Raw genomic sequence first — 17,344 nt, 5'->3', positions numbered from 1 at the left:
GACCTAGATTATTATTACCCCGAAAAGTTAACCGAGGATAAAAATCTTGGGAAAAGGGGGAACAAATATTATTGTACTTCGACGCAGAGCTTAGGAAGTCTTTAGACATGACCCAGTAAATTAATAGGCCACGCTGAGAAGACTGAAGTCTCACGCACATGAGTTCGGTTTCCGAAGGCTTACTTTTAAGCGAAAGATATCAAAACCCGAACGATCGCGAGCGTTGGGGGAAAAACGTGTTTCAGCGATCGTAATGCAAATGATGAAACCGCGCACTATGATGGTTCCCGTGGCCAAAAGGAAATTAAAAACGCGGCTGGCCAACAGGTGCGACAGAAAGGCCACAATCAGCAATGTGAAAATGTGTTCGTGAAGGATATGAGTGTCGGTACCACCAGAGACCTGGTTTTCGAATGTATAGCGGGCGAAGGATTCCACGGAATGATGGTTAGTAAACCAGCGTTGATAGGTTGATAGCGCATACGAACCCGAATGCGAACTGCGTGAGGAACTCTAAGGTAGTAAAAATCCTGGCTGTATTGTGACGAACACTACGGTATCAGTCGCGTCCACGAGCAGTGGCAAATATGTAGTTAAAAACATTTTTTAAGCAGTGCTGCGTGGCTAACAGGAAAAAGTAGACCGAATTATCGAAAGGAATTATAAAATATAGGGATTTAGCATATAAGCGGAGCGCACGCGGTGGCAGAGGAGGTAGGGGTAAAAATAACGCGGGGTAAACGGCGACAGCCAGAGTTGTAGGTAGGAAGGAACAGCCGTAGGGAAGCAGGCAAATAGCTGCGGCAAGTACAGGCGGCGAGTGCAACAAGATAGGCTACAGCGGCAATAACAGCTACAGCACAGCAGGGGCCATACTTTCAAAAGTCGCTAAGTGAACGTAAATACTTACGCACTATTTCCTTGTCTATGATTGGTGGATTTTGCTTGAAAGGCCGTTAATGATTGGCTGATGAACTTACGATCTCTTAACTTTTTTTGAAAGTATGGGCCCTGGTCGTAGAAAATCTTACGTTGCTCGCTAAACAGAAAACGGTAGGTCAGGAGCAAGAGAGAAAACGAAGAGAAAGAGAATCTAAGGGGGAGACTAAGAAAATAACCCGAAACCATTAAGGAGTACGGTGCACCCTCCGATTTACCTTAAGTAACGGTGGTGGGAACAAGATAGAAGGAAGGTTTGCTAGAAAGATGTAGCGTGTTTTTTCTAAATGTAAATGTGTTAAGTTAAAGCTACGAAGTTGTTGAAAATGTACCCGGTTTCTGCAACTGTATTGCAGAAACTGGGCCGAGCGAGTGAGGCAAAGGCCAGATCTAACGAGGACGTTACGTGTGAAAAGAGGATGGGTCCCCGTTCATGGAAAGAATGTCATGTAAGTGCGGAGTCTCGCTGTCCAGGTCGAAAAATTGGACCACTGGGTCATTGTGCGATGTTATAAAATTGTGAATGACGATATATTTTCTTAAGGTCCAAGCTTGTGACGAAATCTAGACTGACCTTTAGCTTTTATACGGATACTTTTTTTTGTACGACCGGTGACCAGTAAACTGGTAAATTATTTTAATATTCCTAGTAATGTGTATGTTTCTTGAGCTGGGGATAAGATATTTTTTGATGTCAAAGACCTGTACCTGTGGGTGGCAAAGAATTTAGTGTGAACATGTATTAACCATGAAAAACATACCTGCGCATGTACCATACCATGGACGGAGCAAAAGGTCAACGTGACAAAGAGGAAGGCAATCCACACCGCTGCACCCGAACCGCAACACCGACCCTTCAACTACCCCCGTCCGCAGGAGCTTTTGCCCCTTTCCTTTCCCCAATCCCCTTCCATGTTAGGCTGGATGCAGGAAGAAAAAGTCTCCAGACAAGTTCGCTCCCTTTTCGGAAAAAGATTTTTTCTTCACCCCTTTTACTTCTGTTTAAGAAATCCCCATCCCCTTCCCCTAAATCTACGAACGATGCGAAGAGAACGGAACCAAGGACCTACGTCTGATAAACGACATAAGTGTAAAAGCAAATGCAAGGAAAAAGGCAAGAAAAATAAAGTAAATTTGAGTGCATATAAAGAGTGTACTAGGGAATCGTGAGGCGAGCACAGCTACAGAAAAAGCAGGATATTTTTAGGAAATGTGATTATTGGAGGATAAATTTCTGGATGGGAATTTGTACGTTGTTATCTTAAGTTCTCATGGGTACAAGATACTGTGGAATTTTCTATTTTTATTTGCTATATAAGGCGGGAGGATTATTGCGATTGTAAATTGAACCGTTCCAATTAAATGTAAAATGGAAACGTTATCTTTGCCGGAGCCAGAACTAAATTTCGAAGCTTATAAAGTTAATGGAGCGTAGAAGTAATAAAATCAAAATTTTCCAGCAAAATGAGCAACGTCACATTCAAGACTTGTTTTGCTTGAACTCGTCTGAGACATGTTGAGTTAAACGGTCTCGATTTTATTTTATGAAATGATTTTTTTGTGACTGATCACAGTTTCGTTATTGGAGATTAATGTAATTTTTTTTATTTTAGTTTATAAGGAGTTGAGTTTTGTGCTATGACTATACGAGTGTTAGCGCAAGGACATTTTGAAGGGAAGTCCTTTTGTTATTTTGTGGATCCTATTTTTGATTGTGTGTAATGGTGTCTGTGATTCTAAACGGTAGCGATGTGTAGTAATTGGAACGAGTTCTTAAGTGGGTTAGGCTTATGCGATTTTTGTTATCGTTTCTTTGTGTTTTAGTTTGGGGAATTTTTCTAACAATGATAGCTTGTGCAGGGGGAGAGAGACGAGACTGTTGAATTGTTCTGATTAGCTCTGATTAGCTCGGACTAATTAATGTGTTCTTTTATTTTTTTTATTTTATACGATGTCGATTTTTATGTATCAGGATTCCGGAATAGAAGATAAGATAGAAAAAAATAGATGACGCCTGGCTTTCGTCTATTTTTTTAGGCCGGTCGGGAGGATGTGATAGGAAGAGGTATTCGCGAATAATTACAAATGTAAAGGAAGGGCATGATTTGAGGGAGATTTGAATTTAGGGCGGGATTTGAATTCGGATGGAGCCACACAGCGACGAGAGGCAAGCGCCAGGATATCTAAGGAGTGGGGGAGAGCCACGACTGAGTGTGAGTCCAGTCTGGAGCCTAGTCTCGAGCGGGTACCTCGAGCGTGCTAGCCAGTGGATTGGCGTCCGGCGTATTTGTGAGGTGACGAGTTGTGTCTTCCAAACGCGGAAGTACGATACTTTGTAGCAGTGGTGCTACTCAACGGAACAACCACGTTATCTACCCGGTTTATAAAGACAACGCGAGAACCCACGAATTGTCAAACGATTATAACACCAAAAATCATAGAGATTCAAGTATAGAGCACTGGGCAACATTATCATCGGTCGCGGTCATAGTCAGCAGAGGTACGTCACAATTCTCATCAGAAGAAGCGGTACAGTCTCGTTCATCATCGGGGCACAACAACGTACCTTCTCGACCGTAGTGCTACGGTAGAAAGCTCTAAGTAATACCGTTACTGGTAGTAAAAAGAAAACGCCACTCTCAAAAGGAGGAGCCAGGGAGTCCGCGTCCGGCATCGCTCTGATCTCGACCGTTAACCGCCCCTACATGCGCTGGTGATGTAGATTTTAGGAATTTAACGGAGATAGGGCCGTTATTTGTCTTAAAACTTTGATTTTTTATTTTATCTTAAAACTTGAAGAAATGTTGAGTGTGACAATAGCCGTGTATTAAGCCAGAATGTGTATAGTCATGTACCTAGGCCCCTAGACGATTTCTTCTCCCCGTGTAATAGATGTCTGATAAAAAAAAGTGTTTCAGTTCAGTAATAGGATAGTTTATTCCTTAATTTAGGAAGTGTTTAGATATTTCCCAGTGCCGTTTCTATCCTCCTGTGTTAAATCGTCAGAGACCAGACGAGAACCTATTCATACGCGCCGCTAGAGTAAGCCACTCGGCAACTAACCTGACATATGATGAGCGATATATATTAGAAAGATAACGTAACGTAAAACCTGAAGGAACAAGGATTTTCGAATTGTTCGTCGTAAGAAGACGTTGTCTTCCAAAGTAGGGAAGAAAATTCAGAAAAGAGGAACTGAAACCCTAGATAAGAAAGATATTAAATTAAAACTCCTTACTTTTTTATAATCAGGCCCTCGGGCAGAGACCCAGTAACGTCGTTTAAGGATTATAGTTGTCTCGCGGCTACATTATGATGGTATGAGCTTCATTAGGAAGTCCCTACCCTAACATTTTATATAAAAATTCTAAAGAAGCATTAAACTTGTAATGATCTGCATTTCATGAGTTACTTTCTCTTTTTGGCAGTTCAATAGTTAAATTAAAGTACAAACTGGACCTTTAGTCTTCTACTCGACATTGATGTATGATCGTCGCGTTCTCCGCCCAGCTCTCAAATGATGTAAATCGATCTTGGATTTCAAATACATGCACATCATGGATTACAACTCGTCTGACATCATGGATTACACATCTTTGAATCACTTGATATCATGGATTTGTAACCTGGTATATACAATTTATGCGTCGGCTGGTATCACCGATCACGCGCGCCTGCATGCTCATTTGACGCCATTGCAGCACATATCTGCCACCTATTAAAACAAATCTATCATAATTATTGATAGAAATTATTGCCTCTGCGCTCCATGCCTAATAAGGCAATGCATGCATTTGATTGTGTAGCACAATCATCATATCTGTCCACAATCTGGCCGCGATTATACACAGCCCAATTACTCAGAGTGTTCGGTCAGCGATATTATGAGTACATGATTGCACTTTCGCTGGCTTTGACTCACCAATTCAAGGATTTTCTTGGCGTCAGCCGCAGTTTCAAACAAAGGGTCGTTTCTGGCGTATTGGTTTTCCTTGTTGTAAGCTGCAATAGCTTTGTTTTTTGAGTTTGAGTGACATCTTTTTAGAAATGATTCTTCAAGAGATCTTCGCTGGGATTCGATTTTTGAATCCATTGTTCTTTTGTAAAGCTCAAATGCCTTCTCGCTGGTCTCATCGATTTTGACGCGCTCCTTTCGCTGAAAAGGAAATGTTGTAAGAAAGTTGTTCTCTCAAAATTTAACAGTTGCATATTCTCGTAAATTGTTTATTGAAGTTTGGTATCTCTTAATAGTTAATCACAAATTTAGAACATATAATGAATAAAAATGTTAAGTCCCACGTTTCATAGGACATAGTATTTGGACAATAGTTTTATTAAGTTCAACTCGCAGTACAATTTGGACTTCCGACCAATCTCGCCCACCTTCATTTCGTCGTTCTTCTGAACATAGGTTCCGTAGTGCTCTTCAATGTTCTGAAAAAAAAATTATTGGTCATTACGATGCAAATTCATTCACTTCCTTCGGTCAAATTTTTATTTCACCGTTATTGAAGCATTTTGAAATATCGTTAAAATTGAAGGGATATTATTCACGAGCACAGGTTTTGGCATTGCAATGCTACTCTCATATAAAGAATGAAACCTTAGATAGCTACGAATATACGGAAGAGTTGATAGACTCCAAATCGAACTAGAGTGTCATGAATATTTTCACATTTCTGAATGTGCATTATTTTCATATATATGATATTAAGTATAGATAAGCATGAGAGCAAATAATTTTTTCAGTGCGGCTGTGCCAATACAGGAGGAGGGGGAAGAAGATGGTTTAGAGATTGAATCCAATAATTATATAAAAGTTGCTTTTCGGAGATTAACCATCACTCAACTATAACCAATGAAAAAATATGGGTAATCACGACAGTGATGCAATGTGTAAGATTTTTGTGAGTAATTTTTGATGATGATTGATGAGATTAAATTTTAATCATATTCTTTTCGGACTGGAAGTTTAACTCATCGTCTGCTTTAACATGCTATGGAAATTATTTGGTTCAGTTATACGATCAGTTGCACGTGTAAGCAGTAATAAGTTATAAAACAGCCATAAATTAGACCCTAATTAGAAAGATGAGTCGAATGATGACGAGAGAAATCCGTACAGATGAGAAGTTTCGCGACGGAATATAGGATAGAAAATTTTGAATTTTTTCGAATGACGTACGTAGCGACAAGTTCGCTATGTGCCTGAGGGCCGTACGTTGACCAAGATTATTATTGCGCCGAAATGTTAACCGAGGGTAAAAAGCTTGAGAAAAAGGGAACAAATATTATTGTACTTCGACGCCGAGCTTAGGAAGTCTTTAGACATAACCCAGTAAATTAATAGGCCACGCTGAGAAGACTTCGGTTCAGTTTCCGAATTGGCTTACTTCTAAACGGAAAGATATCAAAACCCGAACAATCGCGAGCGTTGGGGGAAAAACGTGTTTCAGCGATCGTAATGCAAATGATGAAACCGCGCACCATGATGATTCCCGTGGCCGAAAGTAAATTAAAAACGCGGCTGGCCAACAGCTGCGACAGAAAGGCCACAATCAGCAATGTGAAAATGTGTTCGCGAAGGATATGAGTGTCGGTACCACCAGAGACCTGAGGCTATACTTTCAAAATTTGCTAAGTGAACGTAAGTACTTACGCTGTATTTTTATGTCAGTGATTGGTGAATTTTGCTTGAAAGCCCGTCAATGATTGGCTGATGAACTTACGATCTCTTAACTTTTTTTTTAAAGTATGAGCCCTGGTTTTCGAATGTATAGCGGGCGAAGGATTACACGGAATGACGGTTAGTAAACCAGCGTTGATAGTGCATACGAACCCGAATGCGAACTGCGTGAGGAACTCTAAGGTAGTAAAAATCCTGGGTACGTTGTGACGAACACTATCAGTCGCGTCCACGAGCAGTGGCAAATATGTAGTTAAAAACATCTTTTAAGCAGAGCTGCGTGGCGTCAGCCAGAGTTGTAGGTAGGAAGGAACAGCCGTAGGGAAGCAGGCATATAGCTGCGGCAAGTACAGGCGGCGAGAACAGCAAGATAGGCTACAGCGGCAACGGCAGCTGCAGCACAGGTCGTAGAAACGGTGCGTTGCTCGATAAACAGAAAACGGTAGGTCAGGAGCAAGGGAGAAAACGAAGAGAAAGAGAATCTAAGGGGGAAACTAAAAAAATAACCCGAAACCATTAAGGGGTACGGTGCACCCTCCGATTTACCTTAAGTAACGGTGGTGGGAACAAGATGGATCTGTCTGTCTGTTTGTGATGATCAAATCTTGCAATCGATATTTCACCAACTTTCCCGCTAGCTAGCGCTCTGAAACTTTTAGGGAAGCTCAGCTCAGATGACAATACAATAATCAATAATTTGTTGCACGTTTCGAGGCGTATTTATCACTATTATAAACAAATTAATTTTTGAAGTGGAAATTTGTTTTCCTTTAATCGATCGCAGCGCCATTCTCTCTAAAGCGGCGATTTTCAGAACTAACAAACGCGGTTAATTCTCGAACATAAAACTAAAAAGTAGAAAATAATGTGTATAAAAAAATTTTTAAAGACCACATTTTCCATGTGGACTAAAAAGTAGAAAATAATTTTTTGGCAGCTACTAATCTCTGTTTGCTTTCATTTTCTTGGTCTTTTGTATTTCAGTTAAAATATTTTACAACATCTAACACGAAAAACGTGGGGTTCATCTTCATTTAGGCATGCCTTAATTTCAATTTTGAATTCAACCACTATTTCGAATTTCTCTATCACTATTCGTTACTCCATATACCTTTGATTGATAGTGAGCTATTTAATGGTGAACTATTTAGATACTTAATGCATTTTCTTTTCAAATGTCTTAATATGCCTCTTAAATTGATTAGATATAGTCCACGCGTTCATTTTCGTTGCAAGACGGGCGCCACTCCATCTGCGCGGTGTTTAAGCAGCCCCCCGCCTGCCCAGGAGTCCCGCAGCTAACCCTTGCCACGCATGACTATTGAAGCTAGCGGGTCGGGTCTAGGTCCCCGCCAGGGTTTGTCAATCCAGCGAAAGGTCTTTGCGTATCCGTAAGAGAGCCAGGTCGTTACCAGAAGGGCGTTTTGCCATCTCTGTTAGTCTGGACTCTCCACTCGAGCCACTCGGCCATGATTATATATCGGCCCGCGATATATATTAGAAAGATAACATAACGTAAAACCTGAAAGAACAAGGATTTTCGAATTGTTCGTCGTAAGACGACATTGTCTTACAAAGTAGGGAAGAAAATTCAGAAAAGAGGGACTGAAACCCCTGATATGAAACAAATTTAATTAAAACTAGTTACTTTATTTCTTATCAGGCCCCGGGCAGAGACCCAGTAACGTAGTTTAAGGAGCGTAGTTGTCCCGAACATTATGATGGTATGAGCTTCATTAGGAAGTCCCCGCACTAACATTTTATGTAAAAATTCTAAAGAAGTATTAAACTTGTAGTGATCTGCATTCCATCTGTTACATTCCCTTTTTGATCGTTCAAAAGTTAAATTATAGTACGAATTGGACCTTTCGTCTTCTACTCGACATGATGTATGATCGTCGCGTTTTTCGCCCAGCTTTCAAAGGACTTTAATTGCTCTTGGATTAAAAATCCATTTCCATCATGGATTATAAATCCTAGAACCGTCTGACATCATAGATTACAAGTCGTATGACATCATGATTACAAGTCGTCTGACATATGGATTACAAATCGCCTGCCATGGATTACACATCTTTGAATCACTCGACATCATGGATTTGTAACCTGGTATATACAATTTATGCGTCGGCTGGTATCACCGATCACCCGCTCCTGCATGCTCATTTGACGCCATTGCAGCACATATCTGCCACCTATTCAAACAAATCGGTAATATTTATTGATATAAAATATTGCCTCTTCGTTCCATGCAATAAGGCAATGCAGGCATTTGACTGTGTAAGCACAATCATCATATCTGTCCACAATCTGGCCGCGAATATACACAGCCCACATACTATGAGTGCTTGGTCGACGATATTATGCGTCCATGATTGCACTTTCGCAGCCTTTGACTCACCGTTTCAAGGATTGCCCTAACTTCAGCTGCGATTGCAAACAAAGCGTTGGTGTTGGCGTATTGATTTTCCTTGTCGTAAGCTGCAATAGCTTCGCTTTTTGACTCTGAGTGATAGCTTTTTAGAAAAGATTCTTCAAGAGATCTTCGCTGGGATTCGATTTTAGAATCCATTCTTCTTTTGTAAATCTCAAATGCCTTCTCGCTGGTCTCACCGATTTTGACGCGCCGTTTTCGCTGAAAAGGAAATGTTGTAGATAAGTTGTTCTCGAAAAATTTAACAGTTGCTTACTCTAATGAATTGTTTATTGAAGTTTGGTATATCCTAATAGTTAATCATGAATTGAGTACATGTATCGAATAAAAGTATTAAGTCCCAAATCCCTAGAAGTCAGAGTATTTGGAAAATAATTTTATCAAGCTCAACACGCAGTACAATCTTGACTTCCATCCAATCTCGCCCACCTTCATTTCGTCGTTCTTCTGAACATAGGTCCCGTAGTGCTCTTCAATGTTCTGAAAAAAATATTGCTCATTACGATTGCAGCTTCATCCACTTCCCTCGGTTAATTTTTTAGGCCACAGTTATTGAAGTATTTTGAAATCTCGTGAGAATTAAAGGGATAAAGGCGGGCAATGAAGGTGGTTCAGAGTTTGAATCCAATAATTATATCATCGTTGATTTTCAAGGTTTACCGTTACTTTACTATAGCCAAGGCAAAAATATTAACAATCAGGACAGTGATGCAATGTGTAAGATTTTTGTGAGTAATTATTGATGATTATTGACGAGACTCAAATTAAATCATGTATTTTTTGGACGGGAAGTTTAACTCATCGTCTGGTTTATCATGCTGTGGAGATTATTTGGTTCAATTATACTATCAGTTGCACGTAAAAGCAGTAATAAGCTATAAATAAGATAGAATTCGATTTCTTAACGTAAAAATGTACAGCCCTACAACTCATCACTCAATTGGAACTGTCGTGAATCTGGACGTGGATCTTGCATGCAGGCTTGCACGATGCAAACCACAGGAAGCTTTCTTTTCATCTAGTTCTTCAAAACAATAAGTGGCTTTACCAAAACCAATTAGCGATCAACCACAAATCGTTGAAAAAACTAAGTAATTAACTAAATGCTTTTGAGACTGGCTAAGATAACGACGACAAGCGTTGACGGTCAAAATTCACACAACTATAGAGTAGTTAAACGACGTTGGTGGTTAGACCGATTATGCGTGATGCTGAAGATATTTAAGAACGATCATGAGTATTTAAAGATTCAGTTGCGTGGTCACATCCTCGTAGGCAAATTTCAGTAGTTACCGCTCTTTCTTAATCAACTCGATGAATTTCTACTTTTCTATTCTTATTTGCATTTCTACTTTTTAGAAATGCAAATCCAGAACCACCTTGCATCTTTGTGTAATAGGTGTCCAAGCTTCATTCACATAGCGTTATGCTGCCCCGGGTGTATGGATGCAGCATCTTTGTACTCTCTCATGTTCGTTTCACACATTGTAACATTTACTAGACCATGGTTGGTCATTTACAACTGCCAAATTCTTCCATCTACATTATCTCTAGAAAGTTGTAATTTTTCCTATAATTATTAAGATGAAAATTCAATCATAGTTGATCACCTTTTTCCTATGAATATCGGTAAAAAATTGACATTGATCAAAACTAGTTCTTATCTCAAGATTTAAATTCCTGAAGATAAATTAGAATTAAATCATATACTATCCCGTTACCTCAGAACGCATTTTGCCCTAGACGTTGAATCTAATGCTAAACTGTTATGATGGTATGAGCTTCAGAAGGAAGTCCCCGCACTAACATTTTATGTAAAAATTCGAAAGTAGTATTAAACTTGTAATGATCTGCATTCTGTGTGTTGCTTTCTCTTTGGCCGTTCAATAGTTAAATTATAGTACGAATTGGACCTTTCGTCTTCTACTCGACATTGATGGTTGATCGCCGCGTTCTTCGCCCAGCTCTCAAAAGTCTTGAATCGCCCTTGGATTACAAATCCATGTACATCATGGATTACAAATTCTTGAATCGTCTGACATCATTGATTACAAGTCGTCTGACATCATTGATTACACACCGTGAAACATCATGGATTACACATCTTTGAATCACTCGATATCATGGATTTATTGTACATACCAATATACAATTTATGCGTCGGCTGGTATCGCCGATCACCCGCTCCTGCATGCTCATTTGACGCCATTACAGCACATATCTGCCACCTATTCTAACAAATCGATATTATTTATTGATAGAAATTATTGCCTCTGCGCTCCATGCCTAATAAGGCAATGCATGCATTTGATTGTGTAAGCACAATCATCATATCTGTCCACAATCTGGTCGCGAATATACACAGTCCAATTACTCAGAGTGTTCGGTCAGCGATATTATGAGTACATGATTGCATTTTCGCTGGCTTTGACTCACCAGTTCAAGGATTTTCCTAACTTCAGCTGCAACTGCAAACAAAGCGTTGTTACTGGCGTATTGGTTTGCCATGTTGTAAGCTGAAATAGCTTCGCTTTTTGTCCCTGAGTGACAGCTTTTTAGAAGAGAATCTTCTAAGAGACATCTCTCATGGGATTCGATTTTTGAATCCATTGTTTTTTTGTAAAGCTCAAATGCCTTCTTGCAGGTCTCCTCGCATTTGACGCGTCCCTTTATCTGAAAAGAAAATTAAGTTATTATCGAAAAATTTACTACAAGTTGATAGCTCTCGTATAAAGTTTTTTAAATAAGGTACGGTATATCTTAAAAGTTAATCATAAATTGAGTGCATATATCGATTAAAAGTTTTAAGTCTCAAATTTGTAGATGACCAAGAAATTAGAAAATAATTTTATCAAGCTCAACAGGCAGTACAATCTGGAGTTCCGTCCAATCTCGTCCGCCTCCATATCGTCTTCTTAACGTCCCGTAGTGTTCTTCAATGTTCTGAAAAAATATTGCTCATTACGATTGCAACTTCATTTACTTCCTTCAGTTAGTTTTTACTCCACTGTTAATGAAGTATTTTGAAAGATCGTGTAAATTAAAGGGATATTATTCATATTATTCATGAGCAGACGTTCTGGCATTGCAATGCCAATTTCGTAAAAACAATGCAAACTTTGATAGCTAGGAATATGTTAAAGAGTTAATAGACTCCGATACGAACTATATTGCCATGAAGCTTTTCACGTATAATTCAGCTGTAGATTTGCTCTGTAGAGGTAAATGATTCTGAGTGATTGGCATTGTGGAGGGCAATGATGGCGAGGGGACAGCATTGTTGAGGTAGAGGATGACAATGTCGGAGCAGACAACCCAAGTAGACGGTGTGTTGGCAACAAAAGAATGGGGGTCGTTACTGATGCACCTAAAATGCAAATGATAATTTCTGAATGTGCATTATCTTCATGATTTTGGTATTATCTATAAAAGAATGAGACCAAATAATTTTTCAGTGCGGCTGTGCCAATATATGAGGCGGGAGAAGAAGGTGGTTCAGAGTTTGAATCCAATAAATATATCATCGTTGCTTTTCGAGGATTAACAATCACTCAACTTCAACCCAGGCAAAATTATGGACAATCACGACAGTGATGCAATGTGTTAGATTTTTGTGAGTAATTTTTGATGATGATTGATGAGACTCAAATTTAATCATGTTTTTTTGAACGGGTAGTTTAACTCGTCATCGGGTTTAACATGCTATGGAGATTATTTGGTTCAGTTATACTATCGATTGCACGTATAAGCAGTAATAAGTCATAAAACAGCAATAAATACGATGGAATTCGATTTCTTAACGTAAAAATGTTCAGCCCTACAACTCATCACTCAATTGGAACTGTCGTGAATCTGGACGCGGACCTTGCATGCAGGCTTGCGCGATGCAAACCACAGGAAGCTTTCTTCTCATCTAGTTCTTCAAAACAATAAGTGGCTTCACCAAAACCAATTAGCGATCAACCACAAATCGTTGAAAAATTTAAGTAATTAACTAAATGCGTTTGAGAGTGGCTAAAATAACGTCGACAAGCGTTAACGGTCAAACTTCACACAATTATAGTGTAGTTAAACGACGTTGGTGGTTAGTCCTGTTATGCAGCACATATCTGCCACCTATTCAAACAAATCGATAATATTTATTGATTTAAATTATTGCCTCTTCGTTCCATGCCTCATAAGGTAATGCATGCATTTGATTGTGTGATCACAATCATCATATCTGTCCACAATCTGGCCGCGAATATACACTGCCCAATTACTCAGAGTGTTCGGTCAGCGATATTATGAGTACATGATTGCACTTTCGCTGGCTTTGACTCACCATTTCAAGGCTTTCCCTAACTTCAGCTGCAACTGCAAACAAAGCGTTGTCACTGGCGTATTGGTTTGCCATGTTGTAAGCTGCAATAGCTTCGCTTTTTGACTCTGAGTGACAGCTGTATAGAAGAGAGCCTTCAAGAAATCCGGATGATTCTCTTCCAAATAGATTCAAGATTAGATTCCGTGATGAGGAGTTCTTTCCATGGGATTCGATTTTTGAATCCATTGTGTTTTTGTAAAGCTCAAATGCCTTCTTGCGGGTCTCATTGCATTTGACGCGCCCCATCATCTGAAAAGGAAACGTTATAAGTAAGTTGTTCTCGAAAAATTTACAAGTTGTAGAATGTTTATTTAAATAAACATTCTCGTAGAATGTTTATTTAAATATAGTATATCTCAATAGTTAATCATAAATTGAGTACATATATCGTATTAAAGGGTTAAGTCTCAATTCGTAGAAGACCGAGTATTTGACAAAAATTTTATCAAACTCAACACGCAGTACAATCAGGACTTCCATCCAATCTCGCCCACCTTTATTTCGTTGTTCTTCTGAACATAGATCCCGTAGTGCTCTACAATGTTCTGAAAGAAATATTGCTCATTACGAATGCAACTTCATTCACTTCCTTCAGTCAATTTTTACTGGACAGTTCCTGAAGTATTTTGAAATTTCGTGTAAATTGAAGGGATATTATTCATGAGCATACGTTCTGGCATTACGATGCTACTCTCACATAAACAATGAAACCTTATATAACTACAAATAAATGGAAGAGTTAATAGACTCATAATCGAACTAGATGGTCATGAAGCTTTTCACGTATATTTTAGTTGTAGATTGGCATTGCAGAGGTAAATGATTCTGCGTGATTGTCATTGTGGAGGTAAATAATGGCGAAGTAACAGCATTATGGAGGTCAATGAAGGCGAGGAGACAGCATTATGGAGGTAAATAATGGCGAAGTAACAGCATTAGGGAGGTCAATGAAGGCGAGGAGACAGCATTATGGAGGTCAATGATGGCGAGGAGACAGCATTATGGAGGTCAATGATGGCGAGGAGACAGCATTATGGAGGTCAATGATGGCGAGGAGACAGCATTNCAAACACCACCTTGGCCTGTTGGCCATTATTGAAGGCAATAAGTGCCCTTTTTAGCCATCCATTATGATCCATATACTGTTATTGTTAGTAGGCTAATTGCAACATAAAAATAACACTTCAAAAAGACAAAAAGCTGAAAAAATTAAAAAATCAAATAAATAAATAAAAATTATGAAAAAATAAAAAAATCATTGATTTTTTATTTTTTTGATTTTTTTTTTAAACAAAAAATCACCAACCCTGATGGAGGTAAAGAATGACAGTGTCGGAGCAGATAACCCAAGTAGACGGTGTGTTAGCAACAAAAGAATGGGGGTTGTTACTGATGCACCTAAAATGAGAATAAAAATTTCTGAACTTGCGTTATTTCCATATTTTTGGGATTAACTATAAAATCATTTTTGAGCAAATAATTTTTTTCAGTGCGGCTGTGCCAGTATATGAGGCAGGAGAAGAAGGTGGTTCAGAGTTTGAATCCAATAATTATATCAGCAATGCTTTTCGAGGTTTAATCATCACTTAACTATAACCAAGGCAAAAATATGGACAATCACGACAGTGATGCCATTTGCATGATTGTTGTGAGTGGTTTTTTAGATGATTGCTGAGACTCAAGTTTCACCATATTTTTTTGACGGGTAGTTTAACTCGTCCTCGGGTTTAACGTGCTAGGGAGATTATTTGGTTCAGTTATACGATCAGTTGCACGTATAAGCAGTAATAAGTTTTAAAACATGCATAAATAAGATAGAATTCAATTTCTTAACGTAAAAATGTTCAGCCCTACAACTCATCACTCAATTGGAACTGTCGTGAATCTGGACGTGGATCTTGCATGCAGGCTTGCGCGATGCAAACCACAGGAAGCTTTCTTTTCATCTAGTTCTTCAAAACAATAAGTGGCTTTACCAAAACCAATTAGCGATCAACCACAAATCGTTGATACATCTAATTAGCTAAGTGCGTTTGAGAGTGGCTAAAATAACGTCGGCAAGCGCTGACGGTCAAAATTGACACAATTAGAGTGTAGTTGAACGACGTTGGTGGTTAGACCGGTTATGCGTGATGCTGAAGATATTTAAGAACGATCATGAGTATTTAAAAATACAGTTGCGTGGTCACATCCTCGTAGGCAAATTTTAGTAGTTACCGCTCTTTTTTGCTCAACTTGATGAATATTTATCTTCTACTATTTTAGACATGTAAATCCATAACAACTTTGCAGCACTGTGTTCACTTTATGATCTTCGCTCACATAGCGTTATTCTGCCCCGTGTGTATGGCTGCGGCATCATTGTACTCTCTCATGTTCGTTTCACACATTGTAACATGTACTAGATAATGCTTGGTCATTGGAAACTCCCAAATTCTTCCGTATATATTATATCTAGAAAGTTTTTATTTTTCCTATAATGATTATCATAAAAATCTAATCAAAAGTAATCACCTATTTTATGAATGTCGGTGAAAAATTACCAGCGATCAAAAGTAGTTCGTATCTCAAGGGTTAAATTCCTGAAGATAAATTAGAATTAAATCATATACTATCCCGTTACCTCAGAACGCATTTTGCCCGAGACGTTCAAACTAATGCTGAACTGTTTTGATGGTTTGAGCTTCAGAAGGAAGTCCCCGCACTAACATTTAATGTAAAAATTCGAAAGAAGTAATAAACTTGTAATGATCTGCATTCCATCTGTTACTTTCACTATTTGACCATTCCATATTTAAATTATAGTACGAATTGGATCTTTCATCTTCTAATCGACATTGATGGTTGATTTCGCGTTCTTCGCCCTGCTTCCAAAGAACTTGAATCGCTCTTGGATTGAAAATTCATGTACATCATGTATTATAAACCCATGAATCATCTGACATAAAAGATAACATGTCGTCGGACATGATAGATTACAAGTCATCTGACGTTATAGATTACAAGTCATCCGACTTTATATGTAGATTACAAGTCATCTGACGTTATAGATTACAAGTCATCTGACGTCATTGATTACATGTCGTAGGACATCATGGATTACACATCTTTGAATCACCCGATACAATGGATTTTTAACCTGGTTATATACAATTTATGCGTCGGCTGGAATCACCGCATGCTCATTTAACGCCCTTGCAGCACATATCTGCCACCTATTCAAACAAAGTGATTATATTATAGATAGCATATATGTACATATGTATTGCCTCAGCGCTCCATGCCTTACAAGGCAATGCATGCATTTGATTGTGTAAGCACAATCATCATATCTGTCCACAATCTGGCCGCGAATATACACAGCCAAATTACTCAGAGTGTTCGGTCAGCGATATTAGGAGTACATGATTGCACTTTCGCTGGCTTTGACTCACCTTTTCAAGGATTTTCCTAACTTCGGTTACAATTACAAATGAAACGTTGTTTTTGGCGTATTGGTTTGCCTTGTTGTAAGCTGCAATAGCTTCGCTTTTTGACTTTGAATGATAGTTTTTTAGAAGAGAATCTTCAAGACATCTTCCATGGGATTCGATTTTTGAATCCATTTCACTTTTGTAAAGCTCAAATGCCTTCTTGCTGGTCTCATCGCTTTTGACACGCTCCATTATCTGAAACGGAAATGTTGCAAGTCAGTTGTTCTCGCAAAGTTTACCGGTTGAGAGCTCTAGTAAAATGTTTATTTAAATATGCTATATGTTAATAGCTAATCATAAATTTAGTTCATATATCAAATTAAAGTGTTAGGCCCAAATTCCTAGAAGACAGAGCATTTGGACAATAATTTTATCGAGCTCAGCACCTCAACGAGAGTGGTCGGCAGATCGTCTTTATTCTCTCTGAAGGCCTCCATGTAGGTCCTGAA

General features: G+C 38.8%; 1 protein-coding gene across 1 annotated transcript; it reads right to left on the bottom strand.

Annotated features, from left to right (window-relative positions):
* Positions 1-4,861: 4,861 nt before the first annotated feature.
* Positions 4,862-11,996, bottom strand: LOC125177604 (the record flags this gene model as incomplete). Its single annotated transcript, XM_047879630.1, has 6 exons — positions 11,931-11,996; positions 11,496-11,732; positions 9,489-9,539; positions 9,027-9,260; positions 5,323-5,373; positions 4,862-5,095 (listed from the first exon to the last, which is right to left on the bottom strand). Coding segments are annotated over exons 2-6 (744 nt in total), but the record flags the coding sequence as incomplete, so codon positions are not given.
* Positions 11,997-17,344: the final 5,348 nt, after the last annotated feature.

Source organism: Hyalella azteca, unplaced genomic scaffold (genome assembly GCF_000764305.2).
Source record: "Hyalella azteca isolate HAZT.00-mixed unplaced genomic scaffold, Hazt_2.0.2 contig3482, whole genome shotgun sequence".
Taxonomy (NCBI): domain Eukaryota; kingdom Metazoa; phylum Arthropoda; class Malacostraca; order Amphipoda; family Hyalellidae; genus Hyalella; species Hyalella azteca.
The sequence above is the reverse complement of the archived record's forward strand: the minus strand, read 5'-3'. Positions and strand labels throughout refer to the sequence as shown.